At 46.3% G+C, this 24,080-nt stretch overlaps 4 protein-coding genes across 7 annotated transcripts; 2 read left to right on the forward strand and 2 right to left on the reverse strand.

The window, feature by feature from the left end:
* Window positions 1-7,808: 7,808 nt before the first annotated feature.
* On the reverse strand, window positions 7,809-11,225 carry LOC113204594 (akirin-2). Its single transcript, XM_026419814.2, has 4 exons — window positions 10,825-11,225; window positions 10,034-10,206; window positions 9,785-9,947; window positions 7,809-9,692 (listed from the first exon to the last, which is right to left on the reverse strand). Exons 1-4 carry the CDS (start codon window positions 10,997-10,999, stop codon window positions 9,682-9,684), a joined length of 522 nt encoding a protein of 173 aa, XP_026275599.1. The 5' UTR covers window positions 11,000-11,225; the 3' UTR covers window positions 7,809-9,681.
* Window positions 11,226-11,887: 662 nt separating this feature from the next.
* LOC113204591 (molybdenum cofactor biosynthesis protein 1) lies at window positions 11,888-15,059 on the forward strand. 4 transcript variants are annotated; one of them, XR_008010862.1, is made up of 9 exons: window positions 11,889-12,342; window positions 12,445-12,532; window positions 12,605-12,772; window positions 12,844-13,070; window positions 13,163-13,387; window positions 13,484-13,629; window positions 13,716-13,801; window positions 13,888-14,064; window positions 14,169-14,309. XR_008010862.1 is itself a non-coding variant. In XM_026419812.2 (9 exons), exons 1-8 carry the CDS (start codon window positions 12,220-12,222, stop codon window positions 13,941-13,943), a joined length of 1,119 nt encoding a protein of 372 aa, XP_026275597.1. In that variant the 5' UTR covers window positions 11,890-12,219; the 3' UTR covers window positions 13,944-13,959; window positions 14,169-14,317. The 4 variants fall into 4 exon arrangements, 3 of the variants coding, with proteins under 3 accessions (XP_026275595.1, XP_026275597.1, XP_052120730.1); XM_026419812.2 differs by having other exon boundaries at window positions 11,890-12,342; window positions 13,888-13,959; window positions 14,169-14,317; XM_052264770.1 differs by lacking the exon at window positions 13,888-14,064 and having other exon boundaries at window positions 11,893-12,027; window positions 12,246-12,342; window positions 14,169-15,059.
* An 8-nt stretch (window positions 15,060-15,067) lies between these two features.
* Window positions 15,068-20,315, reverse strand: LOC113204589 (integrator complex subunit 7). The gene is made up of 18 exons (XM_026419808.2): window positions 20,078-20,315; window positions 19,806-19,935; window positions 19,607-19,730; window positions 19,365-19,525; window positions 19,158-19,287; window positions 18,967-19,083; window positions 18,649-18,886; window positions 18,439-18,538; window positions 18,113-18,315; window positions 17,888-18,033; window positions 17,407-17,745; window positions 17,116-17,310; window positions 16,930-17,033; window positions 16,751-16,837; window positions 16,557-16,668; window positions 16,371-16,469; window positions 16,090-16,281; window positions 15,068-15,415 (listed from the first exon to the last, which is right to left on the reverse strand). Exons 1-18 carry the CDS (start codon window positions 20,166-20,168, stop codon window positions 15,158-15,160), a joined length of 2,826 nt encoding a protein of 941 aa, XP_026275593.1. The 5' UTR covers window positions 20,169-20,315; the 3' UTR covers window positions 15,068-15,157.
* A 63-nt stretch (window positions 20,316-20,378) lies between these two features.
* Window positions 20,379-24,080, forward strand: LOC113204590 (uncharacterized). The gene is made up of 5 exons (XM_052264769.1): window positions 20,379-20,629; window positions 20,858-21,008; window positions 21,086-21,328; window positions 21,410-21,673; window positions 21,794-24,080. Exons 2-5 carry the CDS (start codon window positions 20,868-20,870, stop codon window positions 22,943-22,945), a joined length of 1,800 nt encoding a protein of 599 aa, XP_052120729.1. The 5' UTR covers window positions 20,379-20,629; window positions 20,858-20,867; the 3' UTR covers window positions 22,946-24,080.

Genomic DNA, 24,080 nt, shown 5'->3' on the forward strand with positions numbered 1-24,080 from the left:
CGTCAGCCCTCTCCCCCTCACCTCGGCAAGTCCGCTCGCGCCGCGCCGCGCACTGCCACGCCCACGCCCACCCTCGCCCTCGCACAGATAGGGGTGTTATCATTGCAGAGACGTAACAGGCGAGACGATCCTCTGTTTGGTAGGCAACCTGTTTCCCCGGCACTTAGCATATCTGCCGCTGCTGATCTCTGCCGCCGGGCCCGAGGCCGGAGGCGGACGGGCGGGCTGCGGCGGGGCGCGCGGCGGGCCCCAGAGCCTGTCGGGCGATAACGCCCTCGAAATAAATGCATCACCACGCGATCCCAGTAGGAAATGTTCTCTGACGTTGAAATATCGGCCAAAAATTGCGCTCACGTCCTTAGAGTGGAGGGGCCCGTCGGCAGTGATGGCGGTGTCATAGGCGATAGAGGCTGAGGGCGGGAGGGGGGAAGGGGAGCTAATCCGCAATGATACCTCTTGGGAAGAGAATCCAAGTCGAGGATTGCCCGAGGATTGCCCCCTTCGCCTTATCTGCAGGCGAGCAAAGAGAAAGCAGCGAGTAATCAAGAAAGAAAAAAAAACAACGAAAAAGACGTCGTCCCGAAGGAGAGGGTGCGCTGCGCTGCGCGCTCCCGGAGATGCTGATGGATGCCACTGGCAGGCCTTATCTGAGAGCATTGCGCTGGAGAAGTTTCGCCCAAAATTCGCGGGGGAAAAGGGGCACTTCCGCGCGCGATGTCCTCGTCGCCCCACCCCACCCTGCCGCACCGCACCCCACTCACTCTGGGCACTTCGTGCCCCCAGCCCCACCCCGCCCGCATATGCGCGCGTTGGAGAGGGTGGTGCTGGTGCATGCGACCCAACGACCAGGGCCACGGCGCAAACGAATGTGGCTAATCAGAGGGCATTGTGAAGGGGAGGCAGGAGGGCAGAGGGGAGTGTGTGTGCCGTGCGCCGTGCACCCCGTCGAGCTCGGCGAAGTTCCTAACACGGGGGAGGGAGGGCCCGACAGCCCAAAAGAAGGCCTCGCGCCCCCGGGCCCCCGGGCTTCCGCGCAGGGCCGTTAGCCTGCGGCCCAAAGAGCGCAAAGGCAAAGAGCCGCCCTCATCCAGTTCCTCGAGTAGACAGAGTAGCTCCTCGGCAACGTCCTGGCGAGGCGGGGCGGAGCGGGCGGGTCGCCCTTGTACACTTCTTCTACTTGCCGCCAAGACAGCGCGAGGCCCTTGAAGAATAAACAAGCTCATCCGTACGAGTCAAGCGGTGCCTCGCAGCGCCATATACACCGTGCCGCCGTCCCCGGACGCGACGGATGTCGCGGGGTTGACGGGGTCCTCTCCGTCACGGCGCTCGCCTGCTGCAGAGCTGGAGCAGCGCTAACCTTATTCGTGATTTGGGAGGGTCGTTCTAGACTCGCCCGCCGCAGTGTTCGCCTCGAGGAGGTCACCGAATCAGAGACGCGACTGGAGAAGAAGATGAAGAAATGGCATTCGGCTGCGACGCTGCCGCTGAGCCGTGCAGCGGCCCGCGCCCATGTAATGGATCAAAGGGCATCGGGATCATCAGGATGGGCGCCCCGCCCCGCCCCGCCCCACCGCGTCACATGCCGTACCCCGCCGCGCCAGCAGCGCGCTGCACGCCCAGCCTGGGCGGAATATTATACACTCCTGGGCTTTATGCAAAGCATAAGACACAGCGCTCTGCTTCGCCTTGCTTTGCTCTGCTTTCCTTCACGCCTCCCTTTGCTCGCCGCCTGGAAGGCGGGACGCGCGCTAGCGGGTGAGGGGTTGGGGCGGGGGCGGGGGCGGGACGATGTTTTCCACAATTTCAGGAGGGCTCGCCTCGCTCAGCGTCGGGTCGGGCCGGGCTTCTTGCCTCGCAGCAATTTAGAGACTCGTAAAGGTTGAATGAGAGGAAGACAAAACGCGTAATGGGTGCGGTCGATGCGCCACTGGTGAACGTGTAGCTACGTGTGAGAGAGAGAGAGAAAGAGATAGAGAGGGAGAGAGAAGGGGAGGGTACGCCTAACCCAACCATCTAACAACCCCGCACGTATTAAGCCCGTGGGAATACGCGAGTGCGGCCGCATTTCGCGAGTTTTATGCAAAGCGGCTTATGTTTAGCGTTTCCTTGGGGCCCGCTGCCTGTGCCCGCCGCACCCGCCGGCTCCACAGCGTTGGCGTATCGTTTGCGTTGCGTCGCTGTAGTAGTGCGCTGCGGTGCACATTTTTAATGTCTCCCACGCACGCTCCGCACCTCCGCACCTCGAGCCCCGCACATCCGGCACACCCGGCCCCGCCCCCCCTTGTTTGACTGCGTGTGCGACGGGACGGCCGGGGCACTGCTGGATCCAGGCCCGCTGTTTGCATAGACACAAAAGAGCCCCTTCGAGACGCGCTTACAGCGCACCCGGCATTCTGCACCTTTACACTGTTACAGGGGCACAGGCGAAAAATTCCTCACAATGACATAGGTCACGAAAAATGTACTGTTTTGCTGACTGGTGTGGCTGTGCTTTGCGATTTCCGTGCTAAACCAGGGCGAATACTGATGATTATGTTAGCATAATCATATTGTTGAGATAATAGGAAAAGAAAGTTAAGATAGAAACCCGACTGGGGGTGTGGCGTTCAAGGAAACATAACTTTCTACTTGTGTGAAAAAAAATAGGGGCTTATATCGCAGAAATTCTTCATGCAAAGTTTCGGCATTCTTGCGTTCGGACGGGCTGGCGCAGGCGCCGCTGTTCTTCGCCGCACGGCTCGCTCCCCGCCGCCATCAAAAAGGGGCTCATAAATAAGAGCAATTAATTTAAAGGATCTCTCAACGCACAGTGCTGCTAGGCGTTGGCCCGGAGTGGCGCGGTGCGGTGGCAGCAGAGGAAGATGGAGGCGAGACCACCCCATATTTTTCGCTGAAGTTTCATTTCCCCCGTTCCCAGCAGTCCCTGTGTTATCCCCTTTCATTCTCCGAAACAAGATCTACCCGACCCTGCCGGCGTAACAGATGTTGGGGTAGGGCTGCGCGGCTACGCTCTAGGTGCTGGGCGGGGCGGGGCGGGGAGAGGGGCGCGCGCCGTGAAATGAATACCCGCGACGAGCGCGGCCGAGATCTGCGGGAATAAAACGTACGGTCAGAAACGTGCTGCCCCCTTTCCCCGTCGACGTTTCTAGCAGAGGATTCATGATGCCCATGCCGGGTCGCGCTGGGGCAGAGCAAACCTCGGGCAGAGCCCCTGCGACCTACAAAGGTAGCCCGGCAGGGACCAGGGTGTGCCGCCTTGTCGCCGCCTATCGCCGCCTATCGTCGCCTATCGTCGCCTATCGTCGCCTATCGCCGCCTATCGTCGCCTATCGCCGCCTATCGCCGCCTATCGCCGCCTGTCGCGGCCTATCTCGGCCTATCGCTGACCATCACCGCCTATCGCCGCCTATCGCCGCCTATCGCCGCCTATCGTCGTCTATCGCCACCTATCGCCGGCTGTCGCGGCCTATCGCCGCCTATCGCCGCCCTACCACCGCCTATCGCCGCTTTTGCCAGTGCTGCCCCCGGGCGGCGTCGGGCAGAGTCCCCTTATCGAGAGAGCCACAGCGGCGGCCCTGGACATTTACATACGTTTTGCGGTATCACCAGCCCGGCGCCCACCCCCGTCGCTCCTCCTCTCCCCGGTGACAAACTTGCGCGGCCCTGCCCAGACATGGACACACTCTGCAGAGACGGGTTGACGTGACGCTAGAGAAAGGGTAGCTATATGTCGGAAGTATGGTCCACCTGCAACGCGACTCGGCGCTCCAGGTACGAAGCCAAGGAGGTGGGGAGGAGGCCGTAGCCAGCGCGCGGCTGTCCTGTCGGGGGGTGGGTCACACACGACATGAGCGGAGGCCCCGCACTGCTGGGGCGTTGCGAGGTCCGGCTCCAGGGGCTGCCGGCCGCTCTAGGCTGCTACGGCCCGCTCCAGGAGGCGCCGTGCCTACGCAGACCGCTCCCCGGCCGCCCGGCCCGGCCTGCCCGGCCTCATTATCCCATTAGCAAGGCAAACCTCATGGCTGTCCCCGAGGACCGGGTCGGGACGGGCCAGGCCGCTCGAGGCTGGAGGCCTGGAGTGCGGGGAGCAGCCCACGGGGCCGGGCCGGGGCCCTGGCCGCATGACCATACTACTCCCCATACTTTTGCGCCGTCCCTACGGGAAGGACTCTGCTGACATCCCCTCGGAACCCCCTATAGGAGCCCAAGGGTGACCTGGGTGGGGCGGCGGGCCGTGGCCAGTCAGGGGACGGAGGGTAGCTGCGTATGCTCGGACATCGCGGGCCAGAGCCGGGCGACCTCACACTGCCGCCTGCCGCCCCCGCCCCGCTGCGCGGCTCAGCGCCTGGCGGAGAGGCTCGCTATGCATATGCATGATAAATCCGTCCAAAATAATTTCCTATGTGTGCCTCGCCACTCGCGCAGGGAGAGCGGGGAAGTGGGAGAAGGGCTTTTTGCTATGGTTGGAGCGTGCTGGGGCGGGCGGCGGGCCGGCGGGCGCGGGGGCGCAAGGGTGGGCCCGTAAGAACCTCAACCTGAGGGCCTGGGCGGGGGCGGAGGCAGAGCGGGGCGCACTGCGAGCTACAAGCGAGGATGAGGGATTATCTGGCTCATCCCGGATGGAGCATCAAAGAAGGGCATTCCTCCGCACGCCGCTCACTCGCCCAGAAAATAATCCGATATACATTTCGAGATGCATGCATGCGCGGGGGTCGGGGTCGGGGGGAGGCGGCTGCTGTGGAGAGTAGCGAGATTAGTTAGTTAGTGGGTGGCCTTTCTTTTCTTTTTAATTGTCCCCCAGGCATCAGGGCTGCCAGCCCAGGGTTCAAATCTCCGCCGGGAAATTGTAATGGAGTTAGTGAGGAGGGAAAAAGGGGAGGGGGGGGGGCGACCCCTTTCCTCCAGCTACGCCATGAAATAAAGAGTGCGCGACAAAGTAACAAAGATTATTATAATTGGAAATCCACCCCCGGCGGGCCGCGGGGCAGGGCTTGGGCGGGCAGGCAGGCCATCACCCTCCCCTCTCACCTCTCAAAGGCGCACCGCTGGGATGATGCGGGGCAGAAAATTTTATGCGGCGCCGTAAAAGAAGACGGCCCCAGAACCATGATTACAGAACGGAAGAGAAAGGTTGGGGAGGTGAGGTGTTAGAGCTGACATCGCGCGGGGCGGACCTCCTGGAGGTCCTGGAGCGAAGCGGGAAGGTCGCGGTGTCTGGGCGCTCCTTGGGTCGGCACACCTAACGGCCGCCCCTATGTGCCGGGCCAGCGCGGGGAGGGCCCGGCGGGCCGAGGTCGAGTGAGATGATGGGGACGATAGCGATCTTTGCTCATCGCGCACCTGTCTCTCTTGCTCTGACTCTCTCGCCCCGCCTCCTCCCCGGATGTGGGTCAGCCCTCCAACGAGCATGCACTCACCCAGCACGGAGCAGCGCCCCGGGGCGGCCCGGGCGCTCTAGGTGGGCTGTACTTGCAAGGCTTCTGCCGAAAAGGAGCCAGCAGGGTGGGCCGGGCCGTGCGGAGGAGTGCAGCTAGGCCACCGTGAGAGGCGGGGGCGGTGGAGGGCGGCGGGGGGCACCGGCCGGGCACCTCTCGCCTGCGCCGCGCTGGGGACACGCGGCCCGGCCCGGGCGGGGGGCAAGTGGGAAACAGGACGCCTTATCTAGGGCACGGTAATAAGGGGGATAATGATGACGCTAGTGTTCGGATAGAGTTGCGTTTGCCGCTGGAATTTGGTGTCTTGTCTGGAGGGGGGAAAAACATTCTCCCCCTGCCCTCTCCGGCATATATGTAGCAGTCGCTTGGGTCGAGCCCTGGACTACGGCGGCAGCAACGCGGCAGCCAAGCGGAGCCCGCCCGGCAGATAGGCAACACGCCTGCAGCGGCGCCAGCGCGCTGCCTACCCGGCTCCGGCCCCCGCTCCGCATTATCGCAGCTCGGTGGGCTCGGTGGCGGCGCCAACAGCGTGGCGGGGCGGGGTAGCGCGGGCTCGTCACGAGATTGCGATCAGTCATTTGCCGCTCAAAGGTTGGCACAGTGAGCGCCCAAGGACGTGGCATGACACACTGCTGCTCAGCCTCCCTACAGGGCCAGGACCCGCGCGCCACGCCACGCGACGCCAGGGACGTATTTCGGTCAAGTGTTGAGCGCGACGGTGGCTTATCCTCCGGGGTCTTCCAGGCACTGGAGCAGAGCACGACGCGCCCCGGTCCCGGTGGCTGAGCACGAGCCTCCTTAGCCTAGCTCCGCCCCTAGAGCCGCATTCCCAAACGACTCTGTTGAGGAGGTCAAAGTTATTTTGTTTCCGGACAAAACTTTGGGGCGACGCCTCCGTCAATATCTGACGCGCCCGACAGTCCTCCCTCCCTCCGCGGCAGCTGCAGGCGGCCGGGCCCTAACGACGGCTCACGCGTAGCCTGGCCATGGCCTGGCGCACCCTCGCAGGCGGGGCGGCCGTTGTTAGCTCAGCCCAAGTTATTAGATCGGACCGGATTAGGGGCCAGAAGGCCCGCCTAGTCTATATCGCGGCCGGAACTTTGCGTAACGGAAAATCATCCTGCGAGACAAACAAAGCAGCAACAACAAAGTGCTGCAGCACGGGAGAGGGGGGAAACGAGGGTAAGGATGAAGGAGGAGAGCGGCCGGGAACAAGCGTGACCTGTACCACTGCACGCCAAGGGGGGGTGGGGGTGGAGATGCTCACTCGAATCGGGGTTGGACGAAAGTTTTGAAACAAAAGCACATAAAATCTCATTAAGTCAACGAGTACTTATTCCTACTGTGAGGAAGAGCGTGGATGTGGACACTGCGTTGTACTGCGCGCCGTCGCTGGTGCCATTAGGTACTGGGCAGCTGAAAACCCCATCGCAAGGCGTTAATGATGACGCCTGTGGTACCCGGGTAGACCAACCCGCCAAGCAGCTGTGTGGAGCACGTGGCCCGCCCTAAGCGCCTTTAAGTGCAGAGGCGTTCCCAATAACGTTCCTAGGTGTAAGTCTAGGGCAGGCGCGGTAAGATGCCGCTATCAGGAGGGAGGGGGGCACCGTGGGTTGCCTACTTGGAGGGTTTTTGTGGCCCAAATTGCGTACTTTTCAGGCGGCGCACTAGGGCTTAGGGCTGGCTAGCTATGGGATTCGGTTGCGCACAAATTTGTTAAGATCCTGTCATAGCCCTGTGCGGAGCGTCTTGACCCTCGTCGTAAAGAAGGTCCACAGAGTTGGCAGGAGATAAAAGTTAATAATTAGCCACGAAGAAAAACAAAAGGCACGACAACGCTTAATGCCAAGGCCTCAAACTGCCTCTGGCTTACTGCATAAGAGTAGGGGGAAGAGCGGCAACAGAGAAGGGGCGCTGTAAGAAAAGTCCATAAAGAACATTAAATTAACTAGTTGGAAAAGTTGTTTACTCCGACGACCTTTTAATGTCACAGCGGCAGCTACGCGCATTTGCTAAAGATGTTAAGGCGGACCCAACCCCAAGACTCCCCAACGAATTAGACACGTGAATGATTCTCCGTAAGTTGAAAACGGTCTCTAGTTTTTTGACTTGTTAAAAGAAATACTTCTGTGTTCCCACATTCAGGTCACCCATAAAATGTGTAAGAAACTCGAGCTTAGAGGTCTAAAACGGGGCAGTTTTCTTCAGAGAAGACACCTAATCCGCTTCCTCCTGTTTCAGTGTCTGGGCCATTTAGCAAAATTGACCAAGAGGCCTGGGCTCTATATGAAGGAACAAAAAATTGTTTTAGTGTTCCCGTAGGTATACTATAGACTGGCACTGGCAATTTGGAGTAGAAATAACAAGCATAAGCTGATTGTCTTCCTTTATTGCAGAGCATTCACACAAATTACCATCATAAAAATGGTTACGCTGATACAAAAATTTAATATAAATATCGCAATAACTATGTTTTCTCCCAACAAAAACAGCTTATTAATAATGAATGTTGTTCACAAGTTTACAAATCCAGGCTGCAATTAACATTGAAAACTGTTACATTTTATTAAAACTACATAATGTACAGCAGAGTTTCCACTACAACAAATGCTCTTATTACTAAGGTGGGAACTTTGCATGTCTACAAACAAAAAAAATGAAAAAAAAATGGGGGGAAACAAAACAAAATTACTGTTGTTTTTTTTATCACACCCCTGAGAATTAATTTTAAGAAGTCCTAGGACCCATTAGCATCCAGCAACAAAATGTTTGAGGTATGAGTTGCCATGTTCTCCAATTGTTAACAAGAAAATTTTGTATACGGATATATGAGAGGTAAATCACAGATCAACATGGTGTCATCAAATTGAGAGATTACTAATCACTTAATTTCACCTTTCAGATACAATGCCAAACCGATTTGTGAGTGGCTTGAGGAATTAAAGTTACTTGTTAAAAATATACTTTGTATGTACACCAGTACACCATGTGAAGAATATGGTTTGCACTTTCTGAAAAGGACAGGGTCTTAAATCTTCCAAATTTAACAAATCATGTGCATTAACACAATTGAGCATTCAATACTATATTACATGTAGTTCTCTGTTCACCATCAATTTCTTCAACCAGACAGTCCAGTATAAGGCTCAGATAACAAGACTTCATGAATGCAATGACTTGCAGGAAACTGAGGCATAAAACTGAAAGGCAACAGAATAATAAAGACAACAAACATCAAGAGAACAATTTTAACTTAAGATATACTTAGTGCTAAAAATTACATAAATAACAAAAAGAACAAAAAAAGATGTTTCTTTGAGAATGATGCACATTAAGTGAATTTTAACATAGCACTGAAATAAGGGGGAAACACTTAGATAAAATCGAATATAGGTCTTTAAAGCATGTTAAGATGAAAAATAATGCTTTGTCTTACACTAGAAACTTGGTACATCTGGGATGCAAATCAAGCAATATCATTTGAAGAGTTTGAAATCGTCCGCACAAGATGAAAAGAAAGAAAACAGATGTAATAATTAACTCAACAAGATAACATTTAAACTGCCCTTCTCTCCTGCTATCCTACCAAGTTCTTAATTCGTAATAACACTTGAAATTTTAAAAAGCATTGTTACAAAAGTAATTGTCACTTAAGACGAAAAAAGACTCTGCATCTGAAATACCCAATTAATCTAAATCTAATAATACCCTTACCTCATTTGAACACAAAATTTGGCTCAAGGTATGCCTGTTGGAAGTGGAAAGACTCGTAAAAGCTTTGTTTTTATTTAATATTGTCCCCTCCCTACCCCTCCAATTGTTCCTTGCCAGAGATAAGAGTGATGAAAATATTCAAATTATATATTTAAAAGCTCCAATATCACCATCAGTCATAGAGACTGCTCCTTCAAACTGGCAAATAACTATTAATAGTACCTTGTATAAACCTAGATCACTTTAGATTAGTTGTGATATTGTAAAATCTTAAAATAATAAGACGGGAAAATGGCCTTACATTAGATGTAACCAACATGACACTGTCACATGCTACAGAAACTTTGGGATAAGAGTTAATCATGGCATTGAGAAAACTTAAGTCCTGAATTACTGATTTTAATAATATAAGCCTTTCCATAAAAATTGAGGGGCAGGTTCACAAACTACAAAGACAATTTCTTGGTATAAAAGGTGTACCAAACTTGTTCCAGGAATACCTGATTCAGCAAATCGTAAATATTCTTGAATCTCACGAAAGATCTGAAACAAAAGAAATACATACAATTAATATTTTCAACCAATTTTATTTTGGTTGCATTAGTTGACATTTTAGAATCAAACAATGTACTCACAGCTGGGAGCAGTATTTGCTTGAAATTGCTTCTGAAGTTGGTCATTTGTGAACTTCACGAATGCTTCATACTGTTCTGAAAGTTTGTAGTTCAAAGCACGGTCATACTCTTCTCTGATTTGCACCTCTCGTTCATGAAGCATTCGCTCACATATGATTCCAACCTGTACAACCAAATAGAATGATACACAGGTCAGATTGGAAATCCAAAACTGGATAGTTGTCAATAGCTGACAGAAGAGTGACCAACCTGTCTGAATGTGAAAAGGGGCTTGTCCATGGTGCTGGGAGACAGCAGAGAGGATGTGGAGGACAATGATTCCAAAGCTTCTGACGAGCCATCAGTGTCATGAGACTGTCCATTCATCTGACGCCTACGCTGCAATCGCTGAACTTCCTCTCTGATAGTTGCTGCCATCATTTCTAATAGAAATAGAGAATAAAAATTATAGGTTGACAGTAACTAGCTCACGGAAAGATCATTTATAATTCCTAGAAAATATGCAGGAAATCAATAACCTGATATTCATGAATAAAATTACAAGAACGCAATTTAAATGTCTTAAGGAGTAGAAATTAAAAATGACTTAACAAAAAAAAAAGTGTCTTTTAGTAAAACAACAATAAGCAAATAATAATTAATAAATTAAGTCCTTTATATCACAATGGCGCAAGACAAAACAAAGAACCTACAGCTAATAGACCCGAAAAGAACAAAGTTGGGCATCTTCTAAACTGGCCCATTTCATAAATTTTGTAACTAGAAGAAAAATTAAAAAGCCCGACAAGCCCAACGCATCGGTCTCGAAACACAGCTACTTTCTTGAGATGATGTTACATGCCTAGGAGCCCTAGGCCAGCTGATCTGACTGGGCCAAATGTGCAGAACCTTAAGTCCTCACAAAAAGTACAGGAGATTGGGGTGCAGAGAGTACCTCAAGAGTAAAAGAAGTCCCATTAAAAATATGAAAGAGGACGAAAAACGGCCAATAAGGTAGTAAAAAAGAAACAAATGGCTGCCAAATGACGTAGGTGTCTTACCTGGAGTTAGCTTGGGGCAAACTTCAGAGAAAGCAGAAGGTGGCGCAATCGGTTCACTTTTGGGTGAAGAATTTGGTGAAACGCACATAGGTTGACATCTTTGCCGTTTGGATGGTCGGCCATGGCTATGTACAGGATCAAACTCAAGTGAACGTTTTAACGTAGCGCAAGCCATCTTTGAGCTCGGTTCACTGCTGCGAAGGACCAACAAGGAGCTGAACCCGGAGAAGACGTGAGGATGGTGACGAGTGAAAATTTGTGGAACTTGAACACCTAGTATCACAATATCCCGGAATATTTCAGAATAAGCTCACTGACGATGGCGATGTTCACTGATAATTCGTGACCCTCTAGGCTACAACAATAATAACCAAAATGGCTGCCACGGCTAGGCTTTCCAGCCCACGAACAGGCCTGCCTGCCGCACGGCATTAAACTTTAAAGATGCAGTAGAAATTTGATAACATAGAAATCTCCCCCAATACACAAAATTTCAAATCCAGAATATTTTCATGAGACAAAAATACATTCATTTATGAAATTAATGGACAATAAAATTCTACAATATACAAAATGGTCATGCTTTTTTTGTTTCATGGTGGACAACTTGTTATAGCTTGAATGTGTTTCCGTTTCCAGCTTTTCTGTGACAACAAAAGGGAGGACCTTTGTCGCCTGATGAAGACAAGCCGAGAAACGGAATTTAATGTGGTTACCACTACAATTTCTCTGAAAAACATTTTGTTTTCGTTAAACTTTGGATTACATATGTAGGTTCCGTTTCGGAGATGCCTCTGATCCCAATAAATGTTGGTATCCTCTGAGTTTGATGTCATATGTTCACAAAGCGCGCAGTTTAAAACATATTGTGTTTTGGTAAAATATAATAGATTTTGGGGCATCACAGCTCACAATTAAACTTAAACCAGGAGAGTTATATAAACCGAAGTTGTTCCCCAGTCCCTCATTTCATTGTCCTCTCCTCTCCTCTCCTCTACCCCCCCCCCCCAATGTCACATATCCTATAATCCTATACCCCCCCCCCCTCTCCCCTCTCCCTCCTTCTCAACTCTTGCCGTCAGCTGTTGCTGTTGGGTTGGGTAATGTTACGCTTCATCATCAACAGATACTGCGACTGCCCGGCCCTATGCGAAAGCGAAACGCTTCTACCCCCAAGGCCAGTCGTGTTGGAGGTACTTAGTGGTAAAGTATAGTTGGTCTGATGGTAACTCTGGCGAGCATTGTTTTGCATTATAGTTATGCTGGGAACTAAGAACTCTAATTAGATTCCTATACACCTAGTGATAATCCTTGCTAGTCTAAACACTGAAGATACTGCAACATTACATTGGATGAATTTGTAGCAATTTGAATTTGTCTCCTTATTAATTAATCATGAAAAACACCTACATAATTTCTAGTCAGCTCTCACTGCTTAAGAGATTTTTAAAACCATTTGACAATGTGAGGAAGTCTTTGCATTTATCAATAAATGACTTAAGCAAGCGAGAGAGAGAGGTAAGCCAGTGTCTTTTATTTTAATTGTTAAATTTTAGCGTGACTCGTAACAGTGGTTTTTAGTTTACTTGTCTAATATATGCTTCAAATATTTTATTTCAGGCAAAAATTACTGATCCACTCACCGATTCCTTTGGTCGCTATCACAACTATTTAAGAATATCTTTAACAGAGCGGTGTAATTTAAGATGTAAGTTTTATACACAGTAAGTTAGTAATATCATATTTTACATTTGTTTCTCTATAAAACTGGTATTTTTAGGCACATATTGCATGCCAGGAGATGGAGTTTCCCTAACACCTAGAGAAAATTTACTGACTACTGATGAAATTGTACACTTGGCAAGGCTATTTGTCAAGCAAGGCGTTGATAAAATCCGATTGACTGGGGGAGAACCTACAGTAAGAAAAGACGTGACAGAAATTGTTGGTAAGAAACAAAAAAGTTTCCAAAATCCTGTATATTAAAAACTTTTTCCTAACTAGTTCATTTTATTGAAGGCAGATTAAATGAGTTGGATGGGCTCAGAACCATAGCGATGACAACCAATGGACTGACACTAACACGTCAGCTTGTCAACTTGCAAAAAGCTGGTTTAAATCTTTTGAACATCAGTCTTGATACACTGCAACCAGCCCGTTACGAGCAAGTCACTCGTCGCAAGGGATGGGAGAGAGTGATTGCAGGAATTGACCTTGCTATTCAACTGGGATTTGAGCCAGTAAAGGTATTTCACTATTTTATCATACCAATTAGATCTTGGCAACCAATTAGATCTAGGCAAAACACTAGTTCATACATTCATTAAATCAATTACAGGTGAATTGTGTTGTTATGCGGGGCTTTAACGATGATGAAATCTCTGACTTTGCTCGTTTCACTTTGGATCGGAAAGTAGATGTCAGATTCATTGAGTACATGCCATTCACTGGCAATGGTTGGAATGATAATTGCATGGTACCCTTCAAAGAAATGTTATCTGTATTGAGTAAAGAATTTCCAGGGATAGAGGCACTTGAGAATGAACCAAATGATACATCTAAGGCAAGGAAATTCATCCAATTCTTCTGAGTCAATTTTTTGTTTACAAACCTCAGTGGTTATAAATATTCCTGGGTAATAACATTGTGAATATTTCAGGCGTTCAAAATACCTGGGGCACAAGGAAAACTTGGATTTATAACATCTATGAGTAAAAACTTTTGCGGTACTTGCAATAGAATCAGATTAACAGCAGATGGCAACTTAAAAGTTTGCCTCTTTGGAAATGCTGAAATATCCTTGAGGTTGGTTTTGTAAATAGATGCAATTATGAGTAATAAATATGTGGCATGAAAAGGAAAAAAAATGTATCCTTAACTTTTGTTTTCAGGGATGCCTTAAGAAATAATTGTAGTGAGGAGGACTTACTTACAATGGTGGGACTGGCACTTCAACGGAAAAAGAAGCAGCATGCTGGTAAGTTTACTTTTTTTTTAATATTACTATTCATGCTCAAAGTAAGCTGGAGGAAATATTAGAAAGCAACCACTTTTTTTCTTCAGGAATGCTGAATCTACCTCTGATGCAAAATCGACCCATGATTCTCATAGGCGGTTGAAAACTGTAGTTTTATTGTATGTACTGTCTTGTAATATACCAAAAAGTATTGGATCAAATTGCTTCTTTGAGAGTCTCTGTCATAAGTTTGCAAGTTCTTGCCAATTTGGGATTTAATTCAGGTCCATGGACTGAACTGATTGTGAATAGGAACAACCTATTTCTGGAATGAGGACTCTTGGTTACAGTTTGCAAAATTAGCTAATGCTACTTTTTCTTCTTCTAGCTACCTCTTGGATTATGCATGGTGGAATGCACAAATACAAGATTTTGGGGACACCAAAACCTTTTGTTCCTGCAATTCAACAAGAGACTGTTTCCACTAGGTGGTTTAGTACTACCAACTCCTCTTCAAGTCTTAATGAAGATGATAAATTTAGTAAAGAAGATAAAGCTGTATTAACTCATGTTGATCATTCTGGAAAGGCAAACATGGTCAATGTAAGTCATAAAAGCACGTCTAAAAGATCAGCAACTGCATGTGGGAGAATATTTGTTGGAGCAAAAGTATGTGAACTAATTCGAAACAACAACATGAAGAAGGGGGATGTCCTCACTGTTGCCAGAATCGCTGGCATCCAGGGTGCAAAGAAGACTTCTGAAGTTATTCCTTTGTGCCACAATATTTTTATATCTTCCATTAAGGTTAACGCTGATATTGATGATGAGACAAACAGTGTCTTCATTACTGCAACCGTTGAGTCAGAGGGAAGAACGGGGGTAGAAATGGAAGCATTGACATCTGTATCAATTGCAGCACTTACTATTTATGATATGTGTAAGGCTGTCACACATGACATGTTGATATATGATATCAAATTGATGGAGAAAACAGGTGGAACAAGGGGGGATTTCAGAAGAAAAAGTTCTGATACTACCCAATAACAACCTGTTCCCCAGTCATAATTTTGTTTAAAGACTATTATTACAAAATATAAATTGTATTATGAAATGCATGACATTTGTACAATATGATGTTGATGTTATCATTCCAAAACCTTACTTAACTTAACTGTGATGTAATGATTAGGTTTATTATTTTTATCAAAACCTAATTTTTTATTTTGATAGATTTTACAATTGTTTGTGTTTTTCTAATAAAGGTTTAAAAAAAATATTCCTCTCAGTTACATAAATTCATTTTTAACAGCTGCTTTTACCAGGAGATACAATGGACATACTTGCATGTGCACCAAATAGCTGAATGGAATCAATTTAGTAACGAGCTCTGCTGCTAGATTGATTTGCAGCTCCTTGTTGAACATTTGATGTCTTTGGCGTTTCTTCATGGCTGCGAACACTGAGACTCTGCCTTGGACCAGTTCTCCAAGCATTACCCTTTTCATCAATCACACTAGCCTCAATGGTCAAAATATACTGTCCACCGACTGAAAATGCCATTAAAAACTCTGCTGTGAAGAAATCACGATGTGGAATCACTGTTTGTGAAAGCACAGACCCTGTGTCAGCCATCTAAGGAAGAAAATGCAGCAGATAAAAATAAATTTTAATGTTAAACTAAGAAACAAGGGAGGAAAAAACACAAAAGGAATTTTGTAGTGAAAATGGAACTTGTTCTTTCCAGATATCATTTTAAAGTTGGGGTGAGTCTTTTATCTCAGTAGATTTGGTTGTAAGAGAACAAGTATTATTCTGAGTGCAGTGTAGCCCTTAACATGTTGTGTTGATGGGGAGGGGCAAAGACAAGATGCTGGAAAAGGGAGGAGGGTTTGGAAAGACTAGGGAAGTTGGTGGTGGGGGTTGGTGGGGTGGGGGGAGGTGGCTATTTCACACTTCAAAAGAAAACTTTCCAAATTTTAGTTTTGAATAATCTAAGATTAAAATGTCCACTATAATAAGCTGTGACTGGACTTAAACTGAATGCAATGCAAAATTTGTTGAGTTCTCAAAAGAATACTATTACACCTGAAAAAAAATTCTTACAGTAGAGGAAATCAAAACCAGCAATCCCAGTTTAGAATAGTATGTCTATGAGCTTTGTGTGTATTGATATGCAATTGGGAACATTTCAGGTGTTACACTGCACTGAGAACAACACTCGTTCTTTCAACCACTAAGTAGGTGCAGGTAGGATGGTAAAGAACAAGTAAAAAATGAGCATGGAAGAAAACTGAAAAATAGAATACCTTGACATCCAGTTGAACATTGGGCCTAGCCTGCAGTTGGGAGTTAACTGAGACTATTACTCTATTGACTCTTCGGAACAGTCCTGGACGCTTCCCATGCTGTATCACACCCTCTACTTTGACTGCAAGCTGTGATCCACCTTGTACACTGATATTTTCTCCCATAACTCTGGGTTGTGGACTCACAGCAAGCTGAAAAATTGATTTCATGCATACAGTTGAAATGAAAAATCAACAACAAATTGAATGATTAAACTTAAGACAATATTACAATAATTTACCTTGACACTTGTAGACTGAAGAACTTGGAAGAAAAATCGAGGTATACACAGAGAAGTATTTGCCAAGATTTCAGCTTGTCTAAGAACTACATCGACATGCTGCAAAATAGTGGCATGAAAACTGGGTAAATTTCCATGAAAACTGAACATTTACTTCTAATTTCCAACATATAGTTACATCCTTACCAAATGTGTAACTGGTTTGACTTCCTGAATTGTAGCTATAGCCTGAGCAAGACCAGCAGCCTCTTGGCAACATTTTACCATATATTGTGTCTCTAAACTGCACTCTTGAAGACTTGAAAGAACATAATGATCTCATTTTAATTTCACTACAATTTGATGTTTTTCATGTAACCTAATGCCATACCGTTACCAACCTGCAGTCAAATGCTGTCTCCTCCTGGTAGTTGGTAATAACAACCCTTTCAATGCTGTGAGCCATGAGAACACACATTTGCTGTAATCTGGAAAACTTGTTAAGGTCATACTGAACTACAGTGGAAATAAAACGAAAGCAAAGTAGCCCTTGTTAAAATCTCAATTGCATTAAGGATACATTTGAATATTGGCTAATGAGCACTTATCCGCATCAAAAGCTGATTGATAAAGTTTCCAATACATCTCACCGCATGCTCTTAAATCCTTGGCACACTTACGAAGCTATAAGCAAAAATTTACGATTAAAGCAACTGCTTGTCAATATTTAATTATTCAATGGTGTTTTACTGGAGACTTGGCTTACTTCAGGAGTAATGTGACCAAATCGTAATAAGTCATCACGAGTTGCAGTTGCCATGGACCCAGCTACAGCTGGTGGAGGAGCTGTGCAATAACTACGGCAGCAATGTACTACCTGAGCTAAAAGTTGTAAGAATTCTCCTCTCAAACGAATAAACTCTGACTGGAATTGAAGACAATGAGCAGGAGTACTTGCTGCCTGAAACAAAAAGAAAAAAAAAATATGACAGAAAATAATGCCAATTTTATAGATAAATAAAGTAAGGTGGTACCAGTTAATGACAGTTAAACTTACCTTTAATGCAGCAGCAGCTTTACAATAGTGAGAACTTGCAAGACTTATCCTTGACTCTAAGCAAGTATTTCCTTTGCTGTCATGTAATTGTGCTTCCCCAAAGCTTAATTCTTCCAGACAAACAAGCCAAAAATGGAAATGTTCAGAAGAGACATGATCTTTTAGGCTAGCAGCAAGTGAAGATGAGATAAAATGATGACCATATCGGGCAGCAGCTCTCATAGTCCTAAAGTTTGCCCACTGGTCGTTTGTTTTCACAACACACTTTATTACATCGCTAGCTTCAGGGTTCCAGGTAAATCCAACAGCAGATTGAAAAACAAGAGTACACAGCATAACCTGTAAATTTTCACAAAGAATTAGAAACTTAGGAAAATGAATGCCCAGTCTTGTGCCAAATTTACCTAATAAAGATGTGATAAAGATATGGTTTTATGTTTAGTGGAAAGAATTTGAAACAAAATCATGATGAGGGACAAACCTTCAATTGGTTTTGTTCAACCGAAGTGTTGGTGGAAGTCAATTCTTTCAATTTTAATAGAATGTCTGGTATAAGTGAGAGAAGAGCTGATGGTCTTAGATTACCAATTGCACCCAGTGCCTCACAAAGTTCAGAGTTACAAGATCCTGAAGAAAAAAAAAATACATTGACACTTTCCAAAATGCATGGTTGAATAAAAGAATGGTAGGATCTGTAAGACATTACCTGACATAAGCCGTGTACCAAAGAGCTGAACAAAATTATTACAAAGCTGACGATTGACGGTACAAAGACTTACAGCACACTGAAGACATATTTTCATTTCACGAAGGTACTTTTGGCTTTGCCCAACAGTAATGAGAAGGAATAAGGATTCTACAGCATCTACAGCTTGAGAAATTGCATCCTGAGTATGCTCCTCCTTGTAACTTGCAACAAATAGAAGAATTTTTAGTTAGAGAGATATATTTATGGGAGGCAATCTGAATGCAGCACAGATTAGTATTACCCTACAGATTTGTATACTTTCAAATTAAAACAATCATCTTTACCTATAACACACAATTCTTGTAATAACTTGCACTGCTTTTGCTGCTATACTAGGATCACTTGAATAACATGTCCTGTTGCAAAGTTCCATTAATGGTGAATCTGAAATGGAAATCTTTTTTTACAATTTCATAGGTCACACTATAAGAGTCCTATACAAAGAGGGCGCTTTCTCCTGTAACTTTCATAAATGAGCTTAACATATGTCTGACCATGGCATAAATGAGAATGGCATGCAGCAGACGATTTGGCAAGGACTTGAAGCACGTCCAGACAACGGCTTAGAACAGCCTGCGAAGAAGAGTTATCAGCTATTTGCACCACCTCCTCCACAGTGCCAGACGGCCACAGATGTGCACATTCTGCTGCCAAGAGACGTAGGCCATGAAGAGCTTCTTGCCGGACAACAGGTCTCTGATCATCTTTGAGGTGTTGGAGAAGAAGGCTAACCTGGTTGGAGAAAAGTAACTTTGAGCTAATATGCTGTGTAACAAACTGAACACTTATAAGAACCTGTTATCCTTTCTTACTTGCTTTGGAACATTAACAAGAGTGGCCAAAGCCAACTGAGTCAAAGTATGAAGAATGACAGGTACAAAATCCTGAGCGGGGTACTTGGGGAGCAGATCTGTGCAGAGCTCTTGAACCTGAGTAAAAATCAATCATAAAACTAATTTCAAGAGCATCAAATGATGGTGCAAGTATTTCCCATACTCATTACCATTGCAGCAGTAGATGTATCATGATGCATGTGCTGCAGTATAGGTATGAGTTGAAGTTTCATGTGAGCTGGAGTTGTTAATCCTTGGATCATGTCTGACATTTTGTTACACATACTGAGAGCAAAGGTCCTGAAAGCAGATTAAGGTGGTGCTTAGATATGAAATAGAAAAAAAAGTAAGCATTCGAATTTAAAACGTTGTTGTACTTTGACTGAGAAGCAAACTGATTAGCCGCATATATCGCAGCTTCCACTTCCACACTATCATGGCTATCCAGACTTCTGCGAATACTGTGATGAACATGCTGTCTTTCTGGAATAATTCCAGCTACACTACCCAAAGTTCTTAAAGTGAGAGCTCTTGCCACCTGAAACATTAATGAGTTTGTATAAAAATCTATTCGAAATGATAACTCACAAAATAGAAAAGTGAACTTCAATAGATGTACCGGATCGTTTGAGTGAATTACACTGAATATTCTTCGTACAAATTCATCGACATTTAATATCTTATCTAAATGTTTTTCACTTTGCTGGCAGACTCGGAGTACCCAAAGCCGTAAAAAATTATTTCTGAAATAATTTAAGGCTGCATAAAAAAGCATGTTAAATTGATAAGGCAGAGTACCACATGATGATCAAACTTACCCCATTCTGAAAACATCAGCAAGTTTAAGCAAAGAAGAGTTTATGAGTATAGGAAAAGGGTATTTTTCAAACAACCGAGGAAATCTGACAATTGCTTCGCATTGTTCACCAATCTTGCTCGAGCGAAGACCTGCAACAAATGGTATGATTGTCATTAAAAGATCAAAATACTGGTTGGTCTTTATACCAAGAATTAAATAAATATCAGAAGCCAAAACAATAGGAGTTACTAACATTTCTATAGGTAAACAAAACAACAGTGAGAAACTAACCTTTATCCAATTCTGTCAAAGCTGAATTAGCGTCCTGCTCCGGCTCTCCCAAACTTACATCGTTGAATGAATTTACTCTATAACTAAGCATTGTGGCTTTGAAAATCCACGAAACAACTTAGTCGTATTAATCACGGAGCATGCATCAATAACACATAAATCATAAATATAAACAAAGCCCTGTTTCAGCCGATTCCTCCGGTTTCTTATTCGCACGGCATGTGACATGCTGTGTCGGCTGCTGGGCCCGCTCGGCTGCTTGTTGGCAGTTTGGTCGCACTGCACGCACTGCACCCACCCTGCACCTCCGCACTGACACTGACATCTCGCCTCGTAGGAGGAGCTGGAAGTCAAAGTCCTAACTCCATGTTCTCAAAAAATTAATGCCGAAGTTGTAGATTTTTGTGGTCCGATATCATTGAACAACGCAACTTAATGAAGAACTAGTCCCACCTACTCCGGACTTTTCCTCTTCACTTATTTCTGACCAAAGTCCCCGCGTCTGCTGAACGGTTGTAAACAGAACTTGTAAACACGTCGGCAAATAATAAGGTTTGTTTTCTGTTTTCCTCTTCGTAGCTCTGTGATTGTTGAGTACCTCTGTTATATTTTTGTGATTTTTGTTGATCATTTCACATCCTCCGCAACAGTTTTCTCGTATTTGGGATAATTGCAACCCAACCAAACATAGCCTGTTTGTTTTTATATTATTGTAATTGTTAGTTCTCAACAAAGCCATGAATTAAATTGTAACCATAATTAGCTGTGTTTGTCTCATAGGTTGTCAAGTATGCCATCTGCAACGGACAGGATAAGCGAGACTGGACAAGAGGATGTTCTGACAAATGATTTGATAGTCAAGCTTAGCATCAGGGATGACAGTGAAAACACTTTCATCAAACACTCTTCTTCAATGGATGGAAAGTCTAATGTAAGTTTCTTTGTTTTACTGGTGTCATAATTTGCCTTATGCATTTAATCTTAAGAAGACCTTTATTATTACTTTAGGTCAATGGCAATGCATCTAGCTCAAGTAGCCGATTGACTGCCCCTTTTGCTGCCTCAATCGCTTCCATTCTTTCGGCGCATACACCAACCCTGACAGCAGAGGAGGCTTTCCAACGTTGTCATGAGTTGGAACTACAGCTTAAAGCTGAGCAGAAGATGGTATCAAAGCTAAAGTACCAGTTGGAACAAAGTGAAAGGATGCTCTCACAACTTCGAAGTGTTCACAGCAAATGTCCTTTTGATGTATGGTTTAATTTTCTTCTGACCCTGCCCTTTTCATTGAACATTAGCTCAGTGTTATAATCTATTCTGTTTTTGATATAGACCAAGTTTGAAGATTTGCCAGAAGAACTGATTGTCACAATTTTCTCATACTTGAGTTCGGACTTGTTACTGGATGTTGTCAGCCAAGTGTGTCACCAGTGGCAGCGACTTTGTCGTGATCGAATGCTGTGGTCCAAAATATCGGTAAAGAAAGACTTGAATGAAATCATCAGGGCCATGACAGTTGCCCCTTGTCTGCAAAGTGTGTACATTTCATCAGAGTATCTGACTGTTCATGATGATGTAGGCGACGAGCAACTTCAGGTGAGTCAGATTAGAAGATACCACGAGATACCATCATGTTTCCAAACTCCAGTAGGTCAGAGCAATGAAAATCAACTTGCGTTGTGGCAGAAGCTGTGTTAAGACTTTGTTGTGTTCCAGGTGCTGACGACGTCCCCTTGCCGCGTGCGCTCGCTCACTCTACCTGACTTCCAGCCCATCGCCCTGCGCATGGTGCGCAACCAGCTGGGGTATCTGCGCCACCTGCACGTGCACTCGTGGTGGGACCACCAGCGCGCCGAATTTCGTGAGGATCTGTGGCATACTCTGGCCGAGCTGGACCTGGTGTCGCTCACGCTGCACGAGTACGACGGCCGCAACAGCTACTTCCACACGGACTGGCGGCCGGCACCGGGGCAGCTATGCGGTCTGCGCCACCTGGACCTGTACTGCAAGCTGGTGCCACAGCCCAGCCCCCGGGGTCCGCTGGGGGGCGTGGTGGACGCGCTGGTGGAGGCCAGCAAGGATACACTGGAGACGGTGTCGCTACCGCCCAAGACGGAGGGCCGGGTCATAGAGGCGCTGGCGCAGTGCCCGCTCCTGCGCGAGGCCAACGTCCCCTTCCTGGAGGAGGTGCGCGCGCTGGAGGCCTGCCCGCTCCTGGAGGCGCTAGAACTCAACAGCGAGTGGCTGGATCACGAGACGGTGCGCGTGCTCGTCCCCCGGGTGGCCGCGGTCCTGCGTGGCTCTGCGCTCACGGCCCGCCTGCGCACGCTCTTCTTCCAGGGCATGACGATGGGCTGCAGGGAGCTGCTGCGCGCCGTTGCCGACCTGCGCGGCCTCCGCTACGTCCGCATCCACAATTTTGGCGAGCCCGAGGCGGCAGCCGAGCTGCCTGCGGTGTTGGGCGAGCTGGTGCACCTTGAGCGCTTCACCATCGCTACCATGCCCGCGCCCGCCGTGCTGGACGCCATCCCGGCCGAGGTGTGCCCGGGGCTGCGCGAGCTCACGGTCATCGGCTCGTGCCATGAAGACACGCTCGGCTGCCGGGTGCCCGCGGCTCTTCGGTTGCTGCGCCACCGACCCGCCCTGCACGTGTTCCTGGACTTGGGGCTTGGCGTCAGGGGCCACCTGGAGAACGCGTACCCGCAGTGCATGCGCGCGCACGGCCGGGTCTGCGAGGACGAGAGCCTCTGGCACCGCTTCCACCCCGTCATGGTGAACCACGACCCCACCGGCTGCTCGTGGTGCAGGGACATGGTGGAGCACTACGCCACCGTGGTGGACATGAGGGGCAAACTGGACGAGGACTAGTCCCAGAACGGTAGCCTTTGTTTGAGACAGTCGGCTCATGCATGGGGTATATGAGGTATCTGTGGACACTTAAGTTAACAATTAATACTGTAAGGGCTTGCAGGAGTGCGGGCAGGTTGCCTGCTCGTATTAGGTCGACAGCAATCGTCATTTCTTACACTGTCATTTAAAAAATATGTACGTAGTTTGCCAGTCCACTTTAATTAGGTGCACATCTTTTGATGTGGCCACCAGTTAGTATGTAGTATCTAACTACTCACATTCCATTTTTATTTATGCTGTTACATGAATTTGTTGAGAAGACTGATTGTTGTTTAGCCTTTTTTATGTTGGTGAGTTGAGCTATTGAAATAATTTTTAGACTGTATTTTATGTCAAGGTATTTATCCATCTTGTGCATGTGTGTAGATTGCAACACTTGTTATATTTAATATTTCTTTGTTGCACAGTATGTTTCAATCATAGATTGAAACGTTCTGTATTGTGTTTTTCTGAGCTCCTACAATATACCTAGACTGGTCTAGTCCATGTGCATGAATAGCATACTTCTGTAGTTTTAAGGTAAAGTAGGATAGTACTACATATGTTGGACTGTGATCTTATTTATATCCCAATTTATAGGTTGTCTTTAAAGCAATTTTCATCATTTTTATCAATTCAATTGTCTTATAGAAGTTTGGTTCTCCACCTATAGATTTTGACTAGAAGCTGTTGCTTCCTGTAGAAAATGAATTTACCATTAATTCTGGGGAAAAAATCATGATATATTTGTTTCTTCTAGTCATTTCAACATTTTCTTTGAATATTCATTCCATTTAAGTACACCCTCATTTGAAATTCAAGATGCATTTTTATTTTGAATCTCAGTACACTGCACTTCTGATTTGCAGGTAGCTGTGTGAGAGGCATACGATTTTATCTACAGCAATTTTATTAACTTATTAGATACCATTATTTGAGTGAATCTTTTGTGATTTCCACGCTTGTCTGTATTTTGTTGTTGCAGACAATAATGTTTTGTTGCAATTTTGTCTGATATTTCCTACATATTGATGATATGTATTCTATTGTTTAATCAATTTGACTGTTTCATTTTAAAATGTGAATATAGAATTAAAGTTATGTATTAACTGTG

This window comes from Frankliniella occidentalis, unplaced genomic scaffold, assembly GCF_000697945.3.
Source record: "Frankliniella occidentalis isolate FOCC.00 unplaced genomic scaffold, Focc_3.1 Scaffold21, whole genome shotgun sequence".
Taxonomy (NCBI): Eukaryota; Metazoa; Arthropoda; class Insecta; order Thysanoptera; family Thripidae; genus Frankliniella; species Frankliniella occidentalis.